At 37.3% G+C, this 17,419-nt stretch overlaps 3 protein-coding genes, 1 long non-coding RNA gene and 1 pseudogene across 12 annotated transcripts; 1 reads left to right on the top strand and 4 right to left on the bottom strand.

Annotated features, from left to right (window-relative positions):
- The first annotated feature begins 21 nt into the window (after nt 1–21).
- Nucleotides 22–968, top strand: LOC104728271 (E3 ubiquitin-protein ligase SINA-like 7 pseudogene; annotated as a pseudogene).
- Nucleotides 969–2,411: 1,443 nt separating this feature from the next.
- Nucleotides 2,412–4,800, bottom strand: LOC147934431 (uncharacterized). Its single transcript, XM_087472630.1, has 4 exons — nt 4,305–4,800; nt 3,641–4,180; nt 3,264–3,531; nt 2,412–3,096 (listed from the first exon to the last, which is right to left on the bottom strand). The coding sequence occupies exons 1-4, from the start codon at nt 4,798–4,800 to the stop codon at nt 2,412–2,414; spliced, it is 1,989 nt and encodes a 662-aa protein (XP_087328756.1).
- A 290-nt stretch (nt 4,801–5,090) lies between these two features.
- On the bottom strand, nt 5,091–7,715 carry LOC104724152 (uncharacterized). Of its 8 annotated transcripts, none has more exons than XR_015571003.1 (8): nt 6,934–7,701; nt 6,751–6,831; nt 6,460–6,643; nt 6,133–6,266; nt 5,870–6,006; nt 5,624–5,741; nt 5,455–5,537; nt 5,091–5,307 (listed from the first exon to the last, which is right to left on the bottom strand). It is a non-coding gene; the product is annotated as an uncharacterized LOC104724152 (long non-coding RNA). The 8 variants fall into 8 exon arrangements; XR_015571001.1 differs by having other exon boundaries at nt 6,133–6,325; nt 6,751–6,853; nt 6,934–7,697; XR_015571002.1 differs by having other exon boundaries at nt 6,133–6,325; nt 6,464–6,643; nt 6,934–7,697.
- Nucleotides 7,716–8,485: 770 nt separating this feature from the next.
- On the bottom strand, nt 8,486–9,340 carry LOC147934430 (uncharacterized). Its single transcript, XM_087472629.1, has one exon. The coding sequence runs from the start codon at nt 9,338–9,340 to the stop codon at nt 8,486–8,488; it is 855 nt and encodes a 284-aa protein (XP_087328755.1).
- A 2,974-nt stretch (nt 9,341–12,314) lies between these two features.
- On the bottom strand, nt 12,315–15,330 carry LOC104724151 (1-aminocyclopropane-1-carboxylate oxidase homolog 3). Of its 2 annotated transcripts, none has more exons than XM_087475980.1 (5): nt 14,882–15,330; nt 14,490–14,789; nt 13,306–14,394; nt 12,894–13,215; nt 12,315–12,772 (listed from the first exon to the last, which is right to left on the bottom strand). In XM_087475980.1, exons 3-5 carry the CDS (start codon nt 13,824–13,826, stop codon nt 12,518–12,520), a joined length of 1,098 nt encoding a protein of 365 aa, XP_087332106.1. In that variant the 5' UTR covers nt 13,827–14,394; nt 14,490–14,789; nt 14,882–15,330; the 3' UTR covers nt 12,315–12,517. The 2 variants fall into 2 exon arrangements, with proteins under 2 accessions (XP_087332106.1, XP_087332107.1); XM_087475981.1 differs by having other exon boundaries at nt 14,490–14,774; nt 14,882–15,059.
- Between the last annotated feature and the right edge of the window lie 2,089 nt (nt 15,331–17,419).

Below are 17,419 nucleotides of genomic sequence, written 5' to 3'. Positions count from 1 at the left end.
GTTCTGTTTTCAATTATTGTAATGGTCTTCACGGGATCAGTAGAAACAAAAGATCATCCCAATGAGAACCGAAGCATTGACGATTCCTATCTTCCAGGTAGCTTCTCCAATTCCGTATTTCAGAGAGATTCAGATTCTGTTTCCATTTCTAGAAAAAAAGAAAAAAAAAAGGAGTTGGAACTTCTAATAGCATCCCTCCTCCTAGCATTTGATGATTTGAGGATTCTAGTAAACTTTTGGAAGATATGTTCATGTTTGCAGTTGTATGTCATGAACTATAAAAACAGAGTATATTGGAAGAATCAACAACTCATTTGGCTTGTTCTTCTTGCTGTCCCAAACTGAGTAATAAATGCCCTGCTTGTGATTTGCCTATTGGCCACATTCGCTGCAGAGCAATGGAGAGTGTTCTTAAAGCAATCGCTATTCCATGCCCAAATGCCAAGTTCGGTTGAACCGAAGGATCCTCTTATGGGAGAGAATCAACTCATGAAAAGGAATGCATTTTATTTTCTCAATGCTCTTGCCCTATACAGGACTGTAATCACACTTGCTCATATTAGGATCTCTACCTTCACTATTTAATGACCCACAAGGAGAGGTACCCGCATGTTACCTTCAGTTGTGACGGATTTTTAAGGAAATCTCAGGAGGTCCTATTGTTTTCACTGCAGTGTTTTGGGGAGCCTTGTGGTGTGTATGTAACTGTTAGTTGCATTGCACCCTCTGCTCCAAAAGTAGGACAGTTCCCATATCATCTAATATACACTGTGGATGTGAACACTATGACTTACGAATCATCAGAGATGAAGAGAATTCTTAAATTGAGCTCCCAAAGACCTGAAGAGAGCTTCATGTTGATCCGTCACAGTTTATTGCGTGGTGACTCATTGGAGATGAAGCTTTGCATCAAGAAGTTGAATAAAAAGGCTCTCATCTCTCTTACACTGTGGATGGATACACTATGACTTACGAATCACTAGAGGTGAAGCGGGTTCTTACAGTTTTCTGCATGGTGAAATGTTCGACATGAAGCTTAGCATCAAGAAGCTCATTCAGAAAGTAAGAAGGTTGGGGTGATATAGAATTAGAAGGTGACCTTTTTACATTTTTTGTGGAAACTCTATCTATATTGTCTGTTTAATTTAACCCACTTCTTGTCATTAATGATTAATGTGTTTAAATCAGAAGTTGCTTTATGCAAGTAACACACTAACTAACTAAGATCAGAAGTTATCTATTTTGGTTTGGTACTCTGTCACTTTGTTTTCCATATCTACTGAAGAATCGATGTAGCTTCTTCATTTTATTTAAGTTTCATATAGTATGAACAGGCTGTGCGTCAACCAAACAAAACATTTAACATTTTTTTTTTTTTTTGACAAATCAAATATATTAAACTTTTAAATATATACTTGTAAACGTTAAGACTACAGAGAAAATAACATCTTATGAGTTTAAGATAAGGTATAGCTTAATTGTTATGTTCTAGGCTCTAGTTAGTAAGGTTGTATTTGTTTCTTTATTTCATTTTTAGTATTCAGTTTAGTATTTAAATTTGGACACTAATTGAAATTCCCGGTTGTTCAGGTAGTGTTTTTGTCTTTTGACTTTTCGTGGTAAAAATTGTGTAGTATACAGATCGAGGTAAATCAAAACTTTAAACGCGATGAAAAGAAAAAATTAATATAAAATATTGTATGTGTCCTATTTCTATTCGAAAAAAAAACTAATTGAGATGAAATTGAAGTCAAAATGTAAACTTAGTTACAAAATTTATGTGCATAGCATGAACAGTAATATTTTATCTCCATATTTATTTAGATAACGAAAATTTATGAAATTAAGGCAATAAAAAATCGAAATATCAAAATACTAAAATGCAAACAATGTCCCAAAATCTAATAAATACATTTTTATCTATCTTCTTATTTTATTGGATGGTTATTATAGAAAAACAAGCTTATTAGGTACTATGGTTCGGCAAATTTCTGATGAACATAAAAAATATTAATAAAAACTGTTAGTATTTCTTGTCCCATGGCTAATATAATTTCTTTTGTCATTTTTTTGGATTTTTAGAATTAAACTTAATTATAATAACTAATGCATTTAATAACAAAATAAACGTAAGGAACATAAACAACCAAATGAAACTGGAAAACATGTATTATAATTTTTTTTGCAACTTTTCTGTATTATTATTTTTTTTGTCAACAAAAGAATCAGCTCAATTGAGCCAATTTGAAGGAAAGTTGTTTACATTCAAAACATGATGTGGAGATAAGCGCGCTTGGCGTGTCAAAGAATCTGCTTTAACATTTGTATTACGAAAAATATGAAATAAAGAGAAAGAAAAAAAACTCCTCTCGACCAGTCTGGATTCCATCCAAATATGTTGCAAAGGCCGGCTAGTCATGAGGGGAAGACACCATCTTCACCAAATATGAAATATCTGTAAAGAAAGCCACATCTCGGAAATCGTGGCCATTCATGCACCACATCGCCCAGATGAAAGCTTCCACTTCTGTGTGTAACGGAGATAGACTGTGCCGGTAATTGGTAGCTTCAAGAAGAGTTGAAGATCCTTGTAAAGAAGTACAAAACCATCCTGCACCTGCAAAAGCATCAGTCTCTTTCCAAGAGCCATCAACAAAACACCAATAGCCGGAATAAACCAGAGGAAGGGGAGGGATACGCCCTCGCAACCGAAGAGAAGGAACCACAGGGGAGGAGGGAACCTCCTCAACCTCATCTTCCACCTGGGCTTGCAGCCAGGAGGACGCTTCCCCTTGCGCCACTCGCACAATGTCATATGGTCGTTCCGTCTGATTCTCAAACACACGAGCATTCCGCGCTTTCCAGATATACCACATAAGCCAAGGAAAAATCGCTACTTGGGAACCCGGATTCGTAGAACCCATAAAGTGATCTACATTAACATAAATGGATTCCGTTGGAAAGTGAAGAGGCCCCACAGGTACATGAGCCAAAGCCCAGACCTGACGGGCTGGCGGACACACAAAAATAGCATGATTAATAGTCTCCACATCCACCCCACACCTCATACATCCAACATCACAGTCTATACCCTGCCTACTCAAATTAGCAGAAACCGAAATATTGTACGATAAAACTTGCCACATGAAATATTTTATTTTTGGTGGACAGTGAACTTGCCAAATCCTAGCAAGAAGAGGGGTAATCTCTGGGCCACACCCAAAAGCCTGAAAGGTATTAGGCCCATACGTGCCGTTTCATACCCTGACTTAAGCGTATATTTACCAGATTTTGTAAAATGCCACCCTAAAGAATTTGTCATCGGGAGGCTACTGAAGGGAATAACCTCTATCAAGGCGACATCCACAGGATCGAAATGCTCAACGAGCCGATCTCTACGCCAAGTATTCGACTGAGAATCCATGAACTGAGTCAAACGGAGAGTTGTGTCCTTAGAAGGACTGTTACTTAAAGCTGGTCTTGGGAATTGAGCTGGAATCCGGGGGTCAGTCCATATAGAAATGGTGTCTCCTGAGCCAACTCATTTAATAAGCCCTTTGTTTACCAAAGATCGAGCAGATACGATACTTAGAGTAGGACCGTATTAGTTCCAAGGGATTGGAATTCCGGTAATATCTACTTTTGAAAACCCTGGCAAACAGTGAGTCTAGAACCTCAATTAGTCGCCATAATTGTTTAGCCAACAGAGCTGTGTTAAAATCATCAACATTCCTGAAATCCAAACCATCCATCTGCTTGCCACAACAAAGCTTCTCCCAGGCGATCCAATGCATACCCCCAGACTGACCATTAGAGCTCCACCAAAACTTCGCCACTGCACTAGTAAGCTTAGATGTAATTGTTTTTGGCAAACGATAACAAGACTTCACAAATGTTGGGACAGCCGTCGCAACAGACTTAATCATCACCTCCTTACCCCCTTTAGACAACAATTTGGCCGACCAACCCATTGTCCGGATCTGTAGCCGGTCTCTAACATAAGAAAAAACCTTCTTTTTGGACCCTCCCAAACTCTCAGGAATCCCTAAATATGATCCCATACCACCCAAGTTTGTTATCCCAAGAACCCCCTGCATCTCCGACTGGACCCGGTCATCAACAGTATGACCAAACTGAATCGAAGATTTCGTAAAATTGATCTGTTGCCCCGAGACAGCCTCTATATTGCTTTAGGATATCCAAAACCACACCACATTGCTCCTTATCCGCCTTACAATAGAATAGACTATCATCCGCAAACAACAAATGTGTTATTGGTGGGCACTTATTTGCCACCTTAATACCTGTTATCCGCTTATCGGCCTTCGCCTTCCGAATATTAGCAATCAGAACCTTCGTACATAAAATAAACAAGTAAGGGGAAAGCGGATCCCCCTGCCGTAAACCCCTCGCTGGGACAATCTGACCATTAGGTTGCCCGTTAATAAGGACCTTGTACTCCACTGATGAGACATGATACATGATCCATGAAATCCATATCTCCGCAAACCCCATCTTCCGTAGTAACTCCGCCACAAAATTCCACTCAACCATATCATATGACTTACTCATATTCGTCTTAATTGCCATAAACTTCCCTTTACAGGAATTATTAGTTCGCAAACCATAAAACATCTCTTGAGCAATGAGGATGTTGTCCGAGATCAAACGTCCAGGGACAAACACTGATTGAGTTTCCGAAATTAGATCAGATAGGATCAACTTAAACCGGTTATACAAGACTTTAGACAAGACCTTATATCCTACCTTGCACAAGCTGATGGGACGCAACTCCGCCATCCGGGTCGGTTAATGACTGACTTGAATAATATAACGTCGATTTTCAAACCGACTTAACAAGCTTCGACGTTAATTTTTTTTTTGCTTCGGTTTAGCAAGTGACGCTAGGTTTAACGTCAAAAATTTACCGTCAGTTTTAGAAGAATTAACGTCGGTGATTCGTTGATGTTAATGCTAACGTCGTTTTTATAAACTGTCGTAATTTGCTCATTTAAGTTATTTATTGATAAATTTTCTGACTATTATCTATTAAATTAGTAGTCAACGAATATCTTGAAAGTAATACCATATTGGACCATATTAAATATCTATTAATCAATTATCAAACGTATAAATTTTACACATAAACTTTTAAATGTCTCATGTAAACATATTATCCACAATTTTATCTATATCTTCAAATCTTTTTGCTACCCCTAAGTATCTTCAAAATCAAAACTTTTAAAAGGCTCCTCCTGTAGAATATACATCCTTTCAGCAATGACCAGAGAAGTGTGCGTAGAAGGCCTAACATAATCATCATAGATCTTTGTAGTTAGTCTTCGTGCATCCTACAATAATTGCTTTAAACTAGAGCACACATTAAGCGTACATATATCTAACTGTGCTTAGAGAATCACACACAATGAAATAAAAAAGACAATAAGAATGTACCTTAGATTCTGGGAGCTAGAGAAATCTTGGACAGAGAGGGTTGAACAAATTTGTCTTCTCCCTCCATACAAAAAGTGGCCACTCTATACAAAGAAACATAGGATTATCAGATTGGATGTATGAGATCATATAAATAAATAGACCTTAACAAGAGATAATTTCAAAGTACCTGCACTACTTTACGTATAGTGTGTTCCATGTCAATCCCTTAGTGTTAGATTATACATAAAGTGAGCTTGTAAGTATGTACCAGCAGTTTTCTTGAATTGTGACTCGGTAAGCAAAGCCTGAAAAGCCATGTTGGTAATTGTACATCATTGATTCATGTGTGTTACTATGACACAAGATAAAACCTTTGATAAAAGCTTGAGACATATAACAGAGTTAAATACTGATCAAGTAGCTAGCTTTGTACCTTCCAATAAATGATGACAACATTTGTTGATGAGATTATGTGACAAACTCATGATATCATATTGCTTCTCAAGATCTTGATGTACGAGCAAGCCTCTGGCCAGATGATCAACCCACAGAAATCCGCCATCATGTTCTCTGCAAAAACACCCAAATCGATCAGAGAACAAACAAAAACCTTTCTGGGTATATCCAAAGAAGAAGGTTTGGGTAAATACTTGGATTTGTCTAAAATATTTGGACGGAAAAGGAGGATATCTTTACCAGTTTAGTGGATAGGATCCGACAAAGAGAAAAAAATTCATCCTCAAGATTCTTATCAACTGTATGGAAGATGATATGGCTTAAATTTGTTTTAGCTGCAATACCTACATACACAATGTTGTGCTTCAAGCTCCCTGGATCCCTATGTAAACGAATTCAATCAGTGATGACAAGATTTCGGTGGGATTGCTCACTGGACAACAAGAAAATGTGTTCGGTCTCTTGGGATGGACTCATAAAATAAAAACGTGTAGGTGGCCTAGGCTTTCGAGATCTACAAAGCTTTAATGATGCATTATTGGCAAAGGTAAGTTGGAGATTACTTACTCACCAAACTGCCTGTTAGCCAAGATCCTGGTAGGGAGATACTGCCACTTTAAAGCTGTGTCTTTGAAAAGTGATGGAAATGGCCAGGGAACTTCACTCTGGCGAGACGTGGATTTCATTGGAGTGGGACCACCAACGAAGGAGACTCAAAACCTCATAGTTGCTCACTTTATCTCATCGGTGACTGAAGATTGGGATAGAGAGAAAATTAGAGCTCTTCTACCAGATCTTGAACATGAAATTCTCAACATTAAACTAAGTAGAAGAGAAGATACTGATGCTTATGTGTACCAACAAAGAATGGCCTCTACTCTGCAAAATCGGGTTACTATGAGAGTATCAATGTGAGTGAATCGAATGCCCCACAGCCACCTCGTACATTGAGAAGCTTTAACTGATCAGAAAATATCTGGCATAAAAAAAATTCACCAAAGAACAAGCTCCTTCTCTGGAAAGCAATCAAAGGTGCCTTACCAACAAGAGAAAATCTGAGAGCAAGAACCATCAATTCTGAGGCTAAATGCCCCTTTTGTGGGCAGGATGAAACAAGCTTCAATTTGTTCTTCACGTGTACCTTCGCATCCCAAATATGGACTATGGCCCCTTTCAAATCACCTCTGGCCCCCAACTCCATCCAGACGATCAGAGAACTAATCGAGAAATCCAAACATCTAACCTGCTTACCCGTGTGGTGTGGGATGTGGACCCTTGTTCCCATAGATACTGTGGGCGATCTGGATCTCCCGGAATCAGCTACTTTTTAACGATAAGAGATCGTCCCCAATGAAAACCTTAACTGATGCCCTAAAATTGGGACGAGAATGGTGCGAAGCCCAGGAGGCACAACCGATCTTGTCACCTAAACGAACCTGAGATCCCCTTCTCTCAAAGGGATTTGATGTAGTTAGCTTTCACGTTGATGCGGCTTGGCAAAAGCAGGCAAATACTGCAGCATGCAGATGGATCTTCAGCAATGAAACCATCTGACAACATTTCAAAGGATCGGCAACCCTTTTTGCATATAATCCTCACTCCTCACAAAAGCATTAGCTATGTTCCATGCCCTTCAAGACGCCCATAACCTGGGCTTACGAAACCTCTGAGTCGCTTCTGATTATAAACAATTGGTTGAAGCCATCACGTCGGAGAATCAACCTAAGGAGCTCCATGGGATCATCTTTAATATCCTAAATCTATCTTCTTCGTTTCATCGCATTAGTTTTTCTTTTGTCTCTCGTGGTTGTAATCGGGAAGCCGATACTTAGCTAAGCATGCCTTCAAAACTGTTGTACCAGAATCGGTTTAACTAACATTTGAAATTAATGGTTTGCACAAACATCTTTTTTCTGAATTGACATTGTCTAATCAAGAGCAAATCAAGTAACCAATTAATCTTTTTTAAAACTCAGGTAAATTCATGAATTTTCATTGTTTCCAGTTCCTTTATACCAGTTCTTTTACTTTGAAACTCAATTAAACCAATCATAATTTCTCTTATTGATCAATTTTGAAAAATCTATCAACTAAAAGGATTGATACCTTCAAACACTGAGATTTGAATTTCCCGTATCAAACTATCACGATTCTCCATCTAAATTTCAGATATTCTAACAGCGAATATCTCCGATCATGTTCCAAGTTGTAATCAATACCTGAGTTGGTGGATTCGATGAGTTAGGATGCTCGTTCGTCTCGATCCTTTACACAGATCATCGATTTTGATATGCTTCTCCGCCTCTGAGCTTGAATCGGAAAAGAGATTGAAATCAAAGAGATCGGAACTCCACAGCAACGAGAAGCTAAGAACTCGTAAATGGAAGAGATTTGAAGTGTAATCGGAAACTCATATAGTTTTTAGATAAATGACAAAATTTCCCAAAAAAAAAATTGACGCAAAACAACTATCGGTTTAAGTCGGTTTCTAAAACGACGCAAAATACCTTTCTAATTGAAAGGTTTAAGTTGGTTTACTAAATTACTTTAATATACCGATCTTTTTTTTTGTAACATCTGATTTTATTGATCATTAATAGTTTGCAATATAATAATCCTCATGGAGGAAACAACTTAATCCATTCGGAACATAGAAATGAAATATGAAAAAGTTATCTTCAGGTAATGGAGTTTTGGCTAGAAAGTCAGCTGCTTTATTGGTATTTCTTTCAATCCATGAGAATTTAGCATCCTCAAATTTTCCTTTCCAGTATATGACTTCTCTTATCCAATTAAGCATTCCAAAGCTGATGATATGTTCGCGTAGTAATTTTGTTAGCTCCAAATCGCCCACAAAAAAAAATTTGCGGAATCCTTTCATCCAACAATATTGCATCGCTTGTAGTAGACTTTGACATTCACTCTCTAAAGCATTCTGGACTTTTGCTCCTTTTGCTTGGCTTGCATCCATATAAGTTCCAGTATCATCTCTTATAATCCAGCCAGCTTGTGGTTCTCTGTTTGTATTGACAAAGGATGCATCATGATTACATTTAATCCACGAAGTCTCTGGTTTGGTCCAGCCTTGGATGCTTTGTGTTGTTGGTGTTGTGTGTACAGCATTCAGTGTTGCTAGATATGCCTCTGCGTTGATCCATTCTTTAGTATCATGTCTGGCTAGCTTGATAGTTTGGGACCATGGTTGATGTCGTTGCTGAAAAGTTAGTAAATTGCAACTTTTCCAGATCCTCCATAGTATCCAATCTGGCAGTTGATTTGTGTAAGAAGTATTGTTATCCAGACTGCAGTTCAGAACTTTGCCTAGATTTTCCTCTAAGGAAGAAGTTGAGTTGATCATCCCAGCAATGGGATGTCCCGAAGCCCTCCATACTGATTGTGCATGGCAACAAGTGAAGAACAAATGGTTGTTTCTTCTTCTTGACAGCATCTTGTACAAACACTTTGTCGAGTTATATGTCTCCTTCGTAGATTTTCACCTGTTGGTAATATACATGAAAACATTCTCCATAGGAAATGCTTGATTTTTGGAGCAGTCTTCAGTTTCCATATGTTTTTCTTCATCTCAATGTTTCATGGTATTGGTTTTTGTTGATGAACCTGTAGTTGTGTTGCAAGATAATAGGCCGACTTAACCGAATAGATGTCATTCTTCGTGTAGTGCCAACCCCATAAATCTAGTCCCTGTTGTGAATATAGCTTTATTTTTTTTTATTTTCTCAATATCATCCTGGTGGACCACCTCTGTTAATTTTTCTTCATCCCATGATGTTTGTGCAGACATAATCCAACTACTAAGGATCGTTGGTATTGGGTTACCTCTTGGCACAGGAGCTCTTGGTGGGTTTGTTGGGAGCCAAGGATCATTCCATGCATCAATTGACTGTCCATTTCCTACTAAGGGTCCCACTCCTTGCTTCATTAAATCTCTTCCATGAATTAGAGACCTCCAAAAATATGATTGCTTTCGTTTTCTTGTTGCATTGAGAACAGTTGACTTTGGGTAATATTTACCTTTGATTACCCTCGCCATTAGACACTGTGGCTGATGTAATAATCTCCATGCTTGTTTACCCAGCAAAGCATCATTGAAAAGTTCCGAATCTCTGAAGCCTATTCCCCCTGAATTTTTGGAGATTCCCATTCTCTCCCATGATAACCAATGCATTCCTTGAGTTTGTTCATCCGAACTCCACCAGAAGTTACCCAAGAATGAGTTAATTTCTTGACAAGTTTCTTTAGGAAAATTGAATACATTCATAGAATATACAGTGGCAAGGGCTATGGATTTGGTAAGCACTTCTTTCCCTCTGAGTGATAAGAATTTCTTGTTCCAACCTTGTTGTTTTGTTTTTACTTTCTCTATGATATATTGAAGCATTTCACCTTTTCGTCGTCCATATTGTTCTTGTATGCCTAATAAGTATTTTCCTCCGCCACCATCATTATGAATATTGAGAATATGTCGTAGTCTCGTCTTGTTTTCTTGTCGAACCTTCTTTCCAAAGGTTATGGAGGACTTACTTAGGTTGATTGCATGTCCCAATATTCTCTCATATTGTTGCAGAATATCATTTATCTTCTTTGCTGATCTTACATTGGCTAATGTAAAAAAGAGAGAATCATCAGCAAAGAGGAGATGACTAACCTCAGGGCTTTTGTTACTAATCTTGATTCCTTGCAGTTTCCTTTCAGCCATGTTTCTATTCATCAGGTGGGAGAGGACTTCAGCACACATGATGAAAAGATAAGGAGAGAGCGAATCTCCTTGTCTGATTCCCCTTTCTGGAATTATGTTTCCTCTTGGTGATCCATTTATCAATACTGAGTGGGTGGAATCACTGTACAGAAGCAATTCATAATCCAGGTTATCCATTGTGGGTGGAATCCCAGTCTCTTCATTGTTTCTTCCAAGAATGATCATTCAAGTCAGTCATAAGCTTTAGAAATGTCAGTTTTGATGGCCATATAGGAGGTCGCATGTCTTGTTTTTGTATTGAGACTGTGGAAGACTTCATGGACAATGATGATGTTATCTGTGATTAGGGGCCCCGGAATGAAAGCCGCTTGGTTCTCTATTACTTGTCCTGAGAGATGCTTCTTCAATCGGTGCACTAGGATTTTTGAAACTATTTTATAAGCCACATTGCAGATTGCAATTGGTCGAAATTCAACCATTGTGTTTGGTGACTCAGACTTTTGGGATGAGACAGAGGTTGGTATGATTTAGTGTTTGGTCCAATACTCCAGTATTAAAGAAGCTTTGTACCTCTTGGATGATGTCAAGGTGGATATCCTCCCAAAAATTTTGATAGAAAGCTCTACTGAAACCATCTGGACCTAGAGATTTATGTGGTCCTACAGCAAAAACCGAAGTCTTGATTTCCTCCATGCTGACTGGTTTAATAAGGTCTTTATTGATTGTGTCATTAATCCAACTTGTATAATGTGTTTCTTGTAGTGGTACGAGGTGAGTTTTTTTTTCTTTTTTCTTAAATGACATTTTAAATTTCAATTATAAAATATAACTGGTTGTAATAATAAAAACAACTAATGATAAAAATAAATTCTAAGAAAAAAATTAAAAATATATTGAAATTTATATTATACAATTTTATTTGCTCTTAAATAATTAACATTCTTTTGAGTTTCCATTTTGATAAAATAATACTATATTTGTTTCACAAAACAATGTCATTCTACATTGCCAGTGTATTTTTTTATAATATAGCTTCATGATCCATCCTTAGTCTATAATTTTTTTTCATTGAATCTAAATAATTTATTAAATAAAAATATACAAATATCAAAGTTTTTTTTAATTTTTGTAAAATGTGTCAAAAAGACCCTCTCTGTGAAACGGAGAGAGTAGATCCTAGGTAAAAGTATGTGTTGGAGTGAGATCAGTCATTAAGAACCTGCCATCAATCATTAAGCATGCACTTTAATCAGCCTTAGACATTATTAAACGACTTATAAAAAGGAATCATACAACAAATCATAAAAACCAAAACAAACTAACAACAATCATCAAAAGAGTTAGAAAAACTACATGATTGTTTTTGTTTGGTTTGGTGTCATTATTGTTTAAGGCTGATTATAGTGTATACTTATTGATTGATGCTTCTGACTAGATACATGATGAGAAAAATACCGATCCGTACATCAATAATTTATTCCACATTTAGTTATTCTTAGAGATAGATGTACTCGCTGATTCATTTATTTTCTCAATTGGAAAAGACATTTTTGGACCGATCTTCAAAGCGAGGTGTTACGGAAACAGGACATGATGGATTTGTCGGATTTTCAGAGAACATCAAAATCCTAAGAACCTTTACTAGAGAAACTAAATGACATTCTGAGATCTTGAGATACCATTGAGTCCTTTGGATTTGTAGAAATTTGCATAAATTGTAATGGTTTTATTTTCCACAAAAAAACATATCGTTTAACCATATCAGATCACACCTTCATTTGGACCTCCAAACAGAAATAACAATATTAATTCATAAGTTCTACATGTGGTTCACACTGTCACACATCTCAACATCTTTACATATCATGACGTAAATGTGTAAGAAAGTAGTACCTAGCTCGCCATGTTTCATATTTTAAAGTGGACCAAAGCAGAGGTTCCGTCAAGTCCTTTGGCATTGAAGTAAGCATTGTAGTCTCTAATGGTGGTCTCTCTGTACTTCGGAGGGTTTTCTTCGGACACAAGCTCTCTAACGGGTCCGTATAGTGTAGGGTTCGGTCCCATGGAGCTGGTGAAGAAACATGCCACAGAGATCCGAGCCGTAGTTGCGCTGTTCGCCAGTACTCTATGCTCCAAACTTATGAAGTTGTCGTTTGTTATAAGCTGCAATATTAATACCCAAAAATAACCTTTGAACCAAGAGGACGATCACTTAAGCAAATCTAGCATTATATGGATACTTGTGCATAATTGAGGAACAATGTTTTGGTTGAGCAAAACTTGCCTGTAGGAGATCTCCGACGTTGATGATTAGAGCTCCGGGAACATGAGGAACATCGAACCAGTACCCTTCACGAAGTACCTGAAGGCCTCCGATCTGATCTGGAAGAAGGACGGTAAGAAAAGAGTTGTCGGCGTGCTGACTTGTGCCTAAAGTTAGGTCAGGTTCTGGACACGGTGGGTAGTAATGGCCAAGCATGACCATACCCTTAGAGCAATCCATGTCATTAAGGTGATTAGGGTTCAACCCTAAAGCTTCTGATAGTAGCGTAAAGAGAAATTCACCCAAATTCATCACTTCCTCCGAATACTCTATCATGACATCCCTAAAACAATTCACCATATATAAATGAATAGAGAGATTACACTTACTGACTTACACATCAAGTTAAAGATATGGAGTTATATATATATACCTTAAAATTTCTGGAAGATCTTGTGGATTCGGAGGATCTGGAGCCATGTTACAAGTAACAGTGTCTCTCCAATTTGCTGCTGGAGAAGAGTAGAGATCGAAATTACTTGAATAGTGAAACTTTCTTGTCAAATCGCGACAGTAGAGCTCTTTCCTCACTTGTGGAGATTGCTCGTGAAACCCACGAACTCCATCTTTCATCTTCGTAAGAAGATCGAGTGAAACTCCATGGTTGATCACCTGGAAGAAACCCCACTTCTTTGCTGCTTCTTTAATCCCTTCAATCGCGTTCTTGCGTTCGATCAAGGTTTCAAAGATCCGTCCTCCCAGATCGATCGTTGGGATCGTCTTGAGATGTAGCAAGTCCAAGGGAAGGGATTTAGGGTTTGCTAGGTTGGCAGATGAGTGATGGAAGATGCGTGGAATCTGTGAGATTCCTGCCTCGACGAGTCCTTTCACACCCGTATTGGTTTCATCGAAAGCCTTAAGCTCACGGGTACGATCGAATGAAGCAACCTCCATCGTTTTTGTTTCGCAGAAAACAGAACAATATTATGGTACAAATTAACGATAGGATCAGTTATGCTCAGTATAATCACAAGAAAAAAAGAATGAAACTTTTTTTCTTATGCTCAAAGTCAACGATAGGACCAGTTATGCTACAAGCTAGCAAAACCATTTATCCATAGATAAGGTTGATAGCAACTGGGGCAGACAAGTCAACAAAAAGTTATTTAAGACAAAAATTCAAAGTTTGACGCATCTTTTCATTAGAAAAATGATACATTCTCAAATCTTGAGATAGAGTAATCCAGAGCTACCATCGAATCCTTTGGATCTGTATAACTTAATTTGCATGCTCTGAAATAGTGGTTTATGTCTCTATATTGGGTTAGTTTTGTTTAGATAAAAAAAAAAAACCAAATTTTGTCTCTTTTATCATAACATCCCTAAAACAATTCACCATATATAAATGAATAGAGAGATTACACTTACTGACTTACACATCAAGTTAAAGATATGGAGTCGTATATATACCTCAAAATTTCTAGAAGATCCTGTGGGTTCGGATCTTGTGGCTTCGGAGGATCTGGAGCCATGTTAAATGTAGTTAAATTCTACATGTGGTTCACACATCTCCGACATATTTACATATCATGACGTAACTGTGTAAGAAAGTATTACCTAGCTCGCCATGTTTCATAAATTAAAATTTCAAAGTGGAGCAAAGCAGAGGTTCCGTCAAGTCCTTTGGCAGTGAAGTGAGCAGTGTAGTCTCTAATGGTGGTCTCTCTGTACTTCGAAAGGTTTTCTTCAGACACAAGCTCTCTAATGGGTCCGTATATGTAGGATTCAGTCCCACGGAGCTGGTGAAGAAACATGCTACAGAGATCCGAGCCCTAGGCCCCTAGTTGCTCTGTTCGCCAATACTCTATGCTCTAAACTAATAAAGTTTTCGTTTGTTATAAGCTGCATTAAAAACAACTTTGAAACAAGAGAAAGATCACGTCAGCAAATCTAACATTATATATACTTTTGCATAATTTAGGAACAATGTTTTGGTTGAGCAAACTTGCCTGTAGGAGATCTCCGACGTTGATAATTAGAGCTCCAGGAACATCAAACCAGTACCCTTCACGAAGTACCTGAAGGCCTCCGATCGGATCTGGAAGAAGGACGGTAATAAAAGAGTTGTCGGCGTGCTGCTTGTGCCTAAAGTTAGGTCAGGTTCTGGACACGGTGGGTAGTAATGGCCCAGCATGACCAAACCCTTAGAGCAGTCCATGTCATTGAGGTGATTAGGGTTCAACCCTAAAGCTTCTGATAGCAGCGTAAAGAGAAAGTCATGACCACAAGAAAAAAGGAATGAAACTTTCTTCTTAAGCTCAAAGTCAACGATAGGACCAGTTATGCTACAAGCTAGCAAAACCATTTATTCATAGACATGGTTGACAGCAACTGGTGCAGACAAGTCAACAAGAAGTTATTTAAGACAAAAATTCAAAGTTTGACGCATCTTTTCATTAGAAAAATGATACATTCTCAAATCTTGAGATAGAGTAATCCAGAGCTACCATCGAATCCTTTGGATCTGTAGAAATTAATTTGCATGCTCTGAAATGGTGGTTTGTGTCTCTATATTGGGTTAGTTTTGTTCAGACAAAAAAAAAACCCAAATTTTGTCTGTTTTATACTAGGCCTAACTATTTTTAGTTAATTAAGGAAATGTCATTGGACTCTTAAGATTTTAATTAAAAACATGCATGATAAATGACTTAAAACCAATGTTTTGAAACTTGGACCGGACCGGCTGGTCGAACAGGTTTAACTGTGAACCGGAAACTATTCCGGTCCAGATATTACTTAAAAACCAGATATTAAGAAACTCGGATAAAACCGGAAAAATCCGCTAACCAACGGTTTAACCGGCGGTCTGGGTCAAATTTAACTTAGACACATATATAAAGAAGAAATCATGCACGACAAACCGGAAGGTTGTCCGGTTTGTTTTTCAAATCGGGTTTAAAAACCTTAGAGCACCTCAAAACGGTACCGTTTATAAAGAAAAAAGTATGTACGTATATTATTTTTGTTATAATTTTTTTTTATTTTATATTAACTGAATTATTAGATATGTGACATGTGTTCATTAATTAGTTTCATAGAACCCTAGTCGCTTTTCATTTAGATACAAGTTCTCTCTTCAGTTTTACTTTTTTTCATTAATTTAATTTTGTTAGGTACTCTTCAAGATCCTTGCATTTGAAGTGCTCGACCACCCACGTTGGTTAGAAACTCTTTTATGTTTCTAAAAAATATATAAATGATCATGTTAGAAAAGTCTATCAGATTACCACAAACGTTTCTCAATCTCTCTCCAGCTTTTCCGTTATTTTGTTTTAACGTTGATTGTTGGATATGGGTTTTGCCCCGTATGCCAACTCGGCCCAACAAAGATTCACCAGAGATAGCAGACTAGATTTTTGATCCAACAAAAAATAGGTTAATTTTGGGATTTCGTGCAGAAATCTTAGAGTGTCCTAACTCCACATTTACCTATAAATAGCTCAAGACATTTATTGGGAACCTCATTCTGAATCTCGGACATTATCCAGAAAGCAATACTTTGCATCGAAAACGGAGTCTATTGGCTTTTATGTAACTTGTTTCCACCTTTGAGCTAGTCATTTTTCTGGTCGTCAGCTTGCCTGTAAGCTGACGAACTTTCTTACTCTTTGTAATTAACGACTTCATTTTGTTAATAAAGGACTTGCTCTATTCTTTGCCCGCAAAATCTTATTTATTAGTATTGTGCTCACCCCAATACAAATATTGATAAAACCCCAAAACCTCAAATCCACTAATACAGTGAACTACGAACACATCACAGAATCATGAAAACATTTAAACATGCAAACATATATATATATATATATATATATATATATATATATATATGGATCAATTACAGAATTGGGGGTTTTTCTTAAATTCTTATGGATTTACGACTAATCGTCCGGACTCATGAAATTAAGCATTTTCATATTTATAAAAAGAAGAAATTTCTCTTGTAAACAATTCTCTCTATTTCACGACTCTTTCTCTCTTGCCTACCAACCGCCGTGAATGGTCAGATCCGAATATCTCCTCTTCTCGGTAGTTTTTTCATTTGGTTCATGAAAATCGAAGGGAATTTTGATTGGTCTAGTGTTTATGATTTGAAATCCTTGGGTTCACTAGATAGTATCCCCTTAGGATTTAGATTTCTTCATGCAAAACAAAATAGAGATTGAGAGAGGTTTTGTGTTTAATGGATTAGAGAAGGTATGGTTTTGGATTTATTGGATCACAGAAGCCATAGTTTTGGTTGAAAGAGGTTTTGTGTTTTGGAGGCCAAATAATTGGTGTTGATCGGCGGCAGAAAAAAAAAATTGTTGTTGTTGTGTCGTGAAGAGAAGGAAGGAGAAGATACAGAGGGGCAAAACTGAAATTTTATCTAAACCAAAAATACTTATATTTGAGAGTTTGGACAATAAGCCATAATTTAAAAGAATTGGTCCAACAAAGGCCAAAATCAATAAATAAATATATATATATATATATATATATATATA

This window comes from Camelina sativa, chromosome 11, assembly GCF_030686135.1.
Source record: "Camelina sativa cultivar CO46 ecotype springtype chromosome 11, ASM3068613v1".
Lineage (NCBI taxonomy): Eukaryota > Viridiplantae > Streptophyta > Magnoliopsida > Brassicales > Brassicaceae > Camelina > Camelina sativa.
Note: the sequence above shows the minus strand (reverse complement) of the source record. Positions and strands in the feature narration are given on the sequence as shown.

Bases quoted from the DNA above. Each gene is read 5' to 3' on its own strand.
- LOC147934431 (XM_087472630.1), bottom strand. From the start codon at position 4,800: ATGGCGGAGTTGCGTCCCATCAGCTTGTGCAAGGTAGGATATAAGGTC. The intron at 4,181-4,304 runs GTATTAAGGTGG...AAAGCAATATAG, and splicing joins GGCCGATAAGCGGATAACAG to AGGCTGTCTCGGGGCAACAG. The intron at 3,532-3,640 runs GTAGATATTACC...GAGTTGGCTCAG, and splicing joins GTTTGCCAGGGTTTTCAAAA to GAGACACCATTTCTATATGG.
- LOC147934430 (XM_087472629.1), bottom strand. From the start codon at position 9,340: ATGCTGTCAAGAAGAAGAAACAACCATTTGTTCTTCACTTGTTGCCAT.
- LOC104724151 (XM_087475980.1), bottom strand. From the start codon at position 13,826: ATGGAGGTTGCTTCATTCGATCGTACCCGTGAGCTTAAGGCTTTCGAT. The intron at 13,216-13,305 runs GTATATATATAT...GAATTGTTTTAG, and splicing joins GATCTTCCAGAAATTTTAAG to GGATGTCATGATAGAGTATT. The intron at 12,773-12,893 runs GCAAGTTTTGCT...TTAATATTGCAG, and splicing joins ACGTCGGAGATCTCCTACAG to CTTATAACAAACGACAACTT.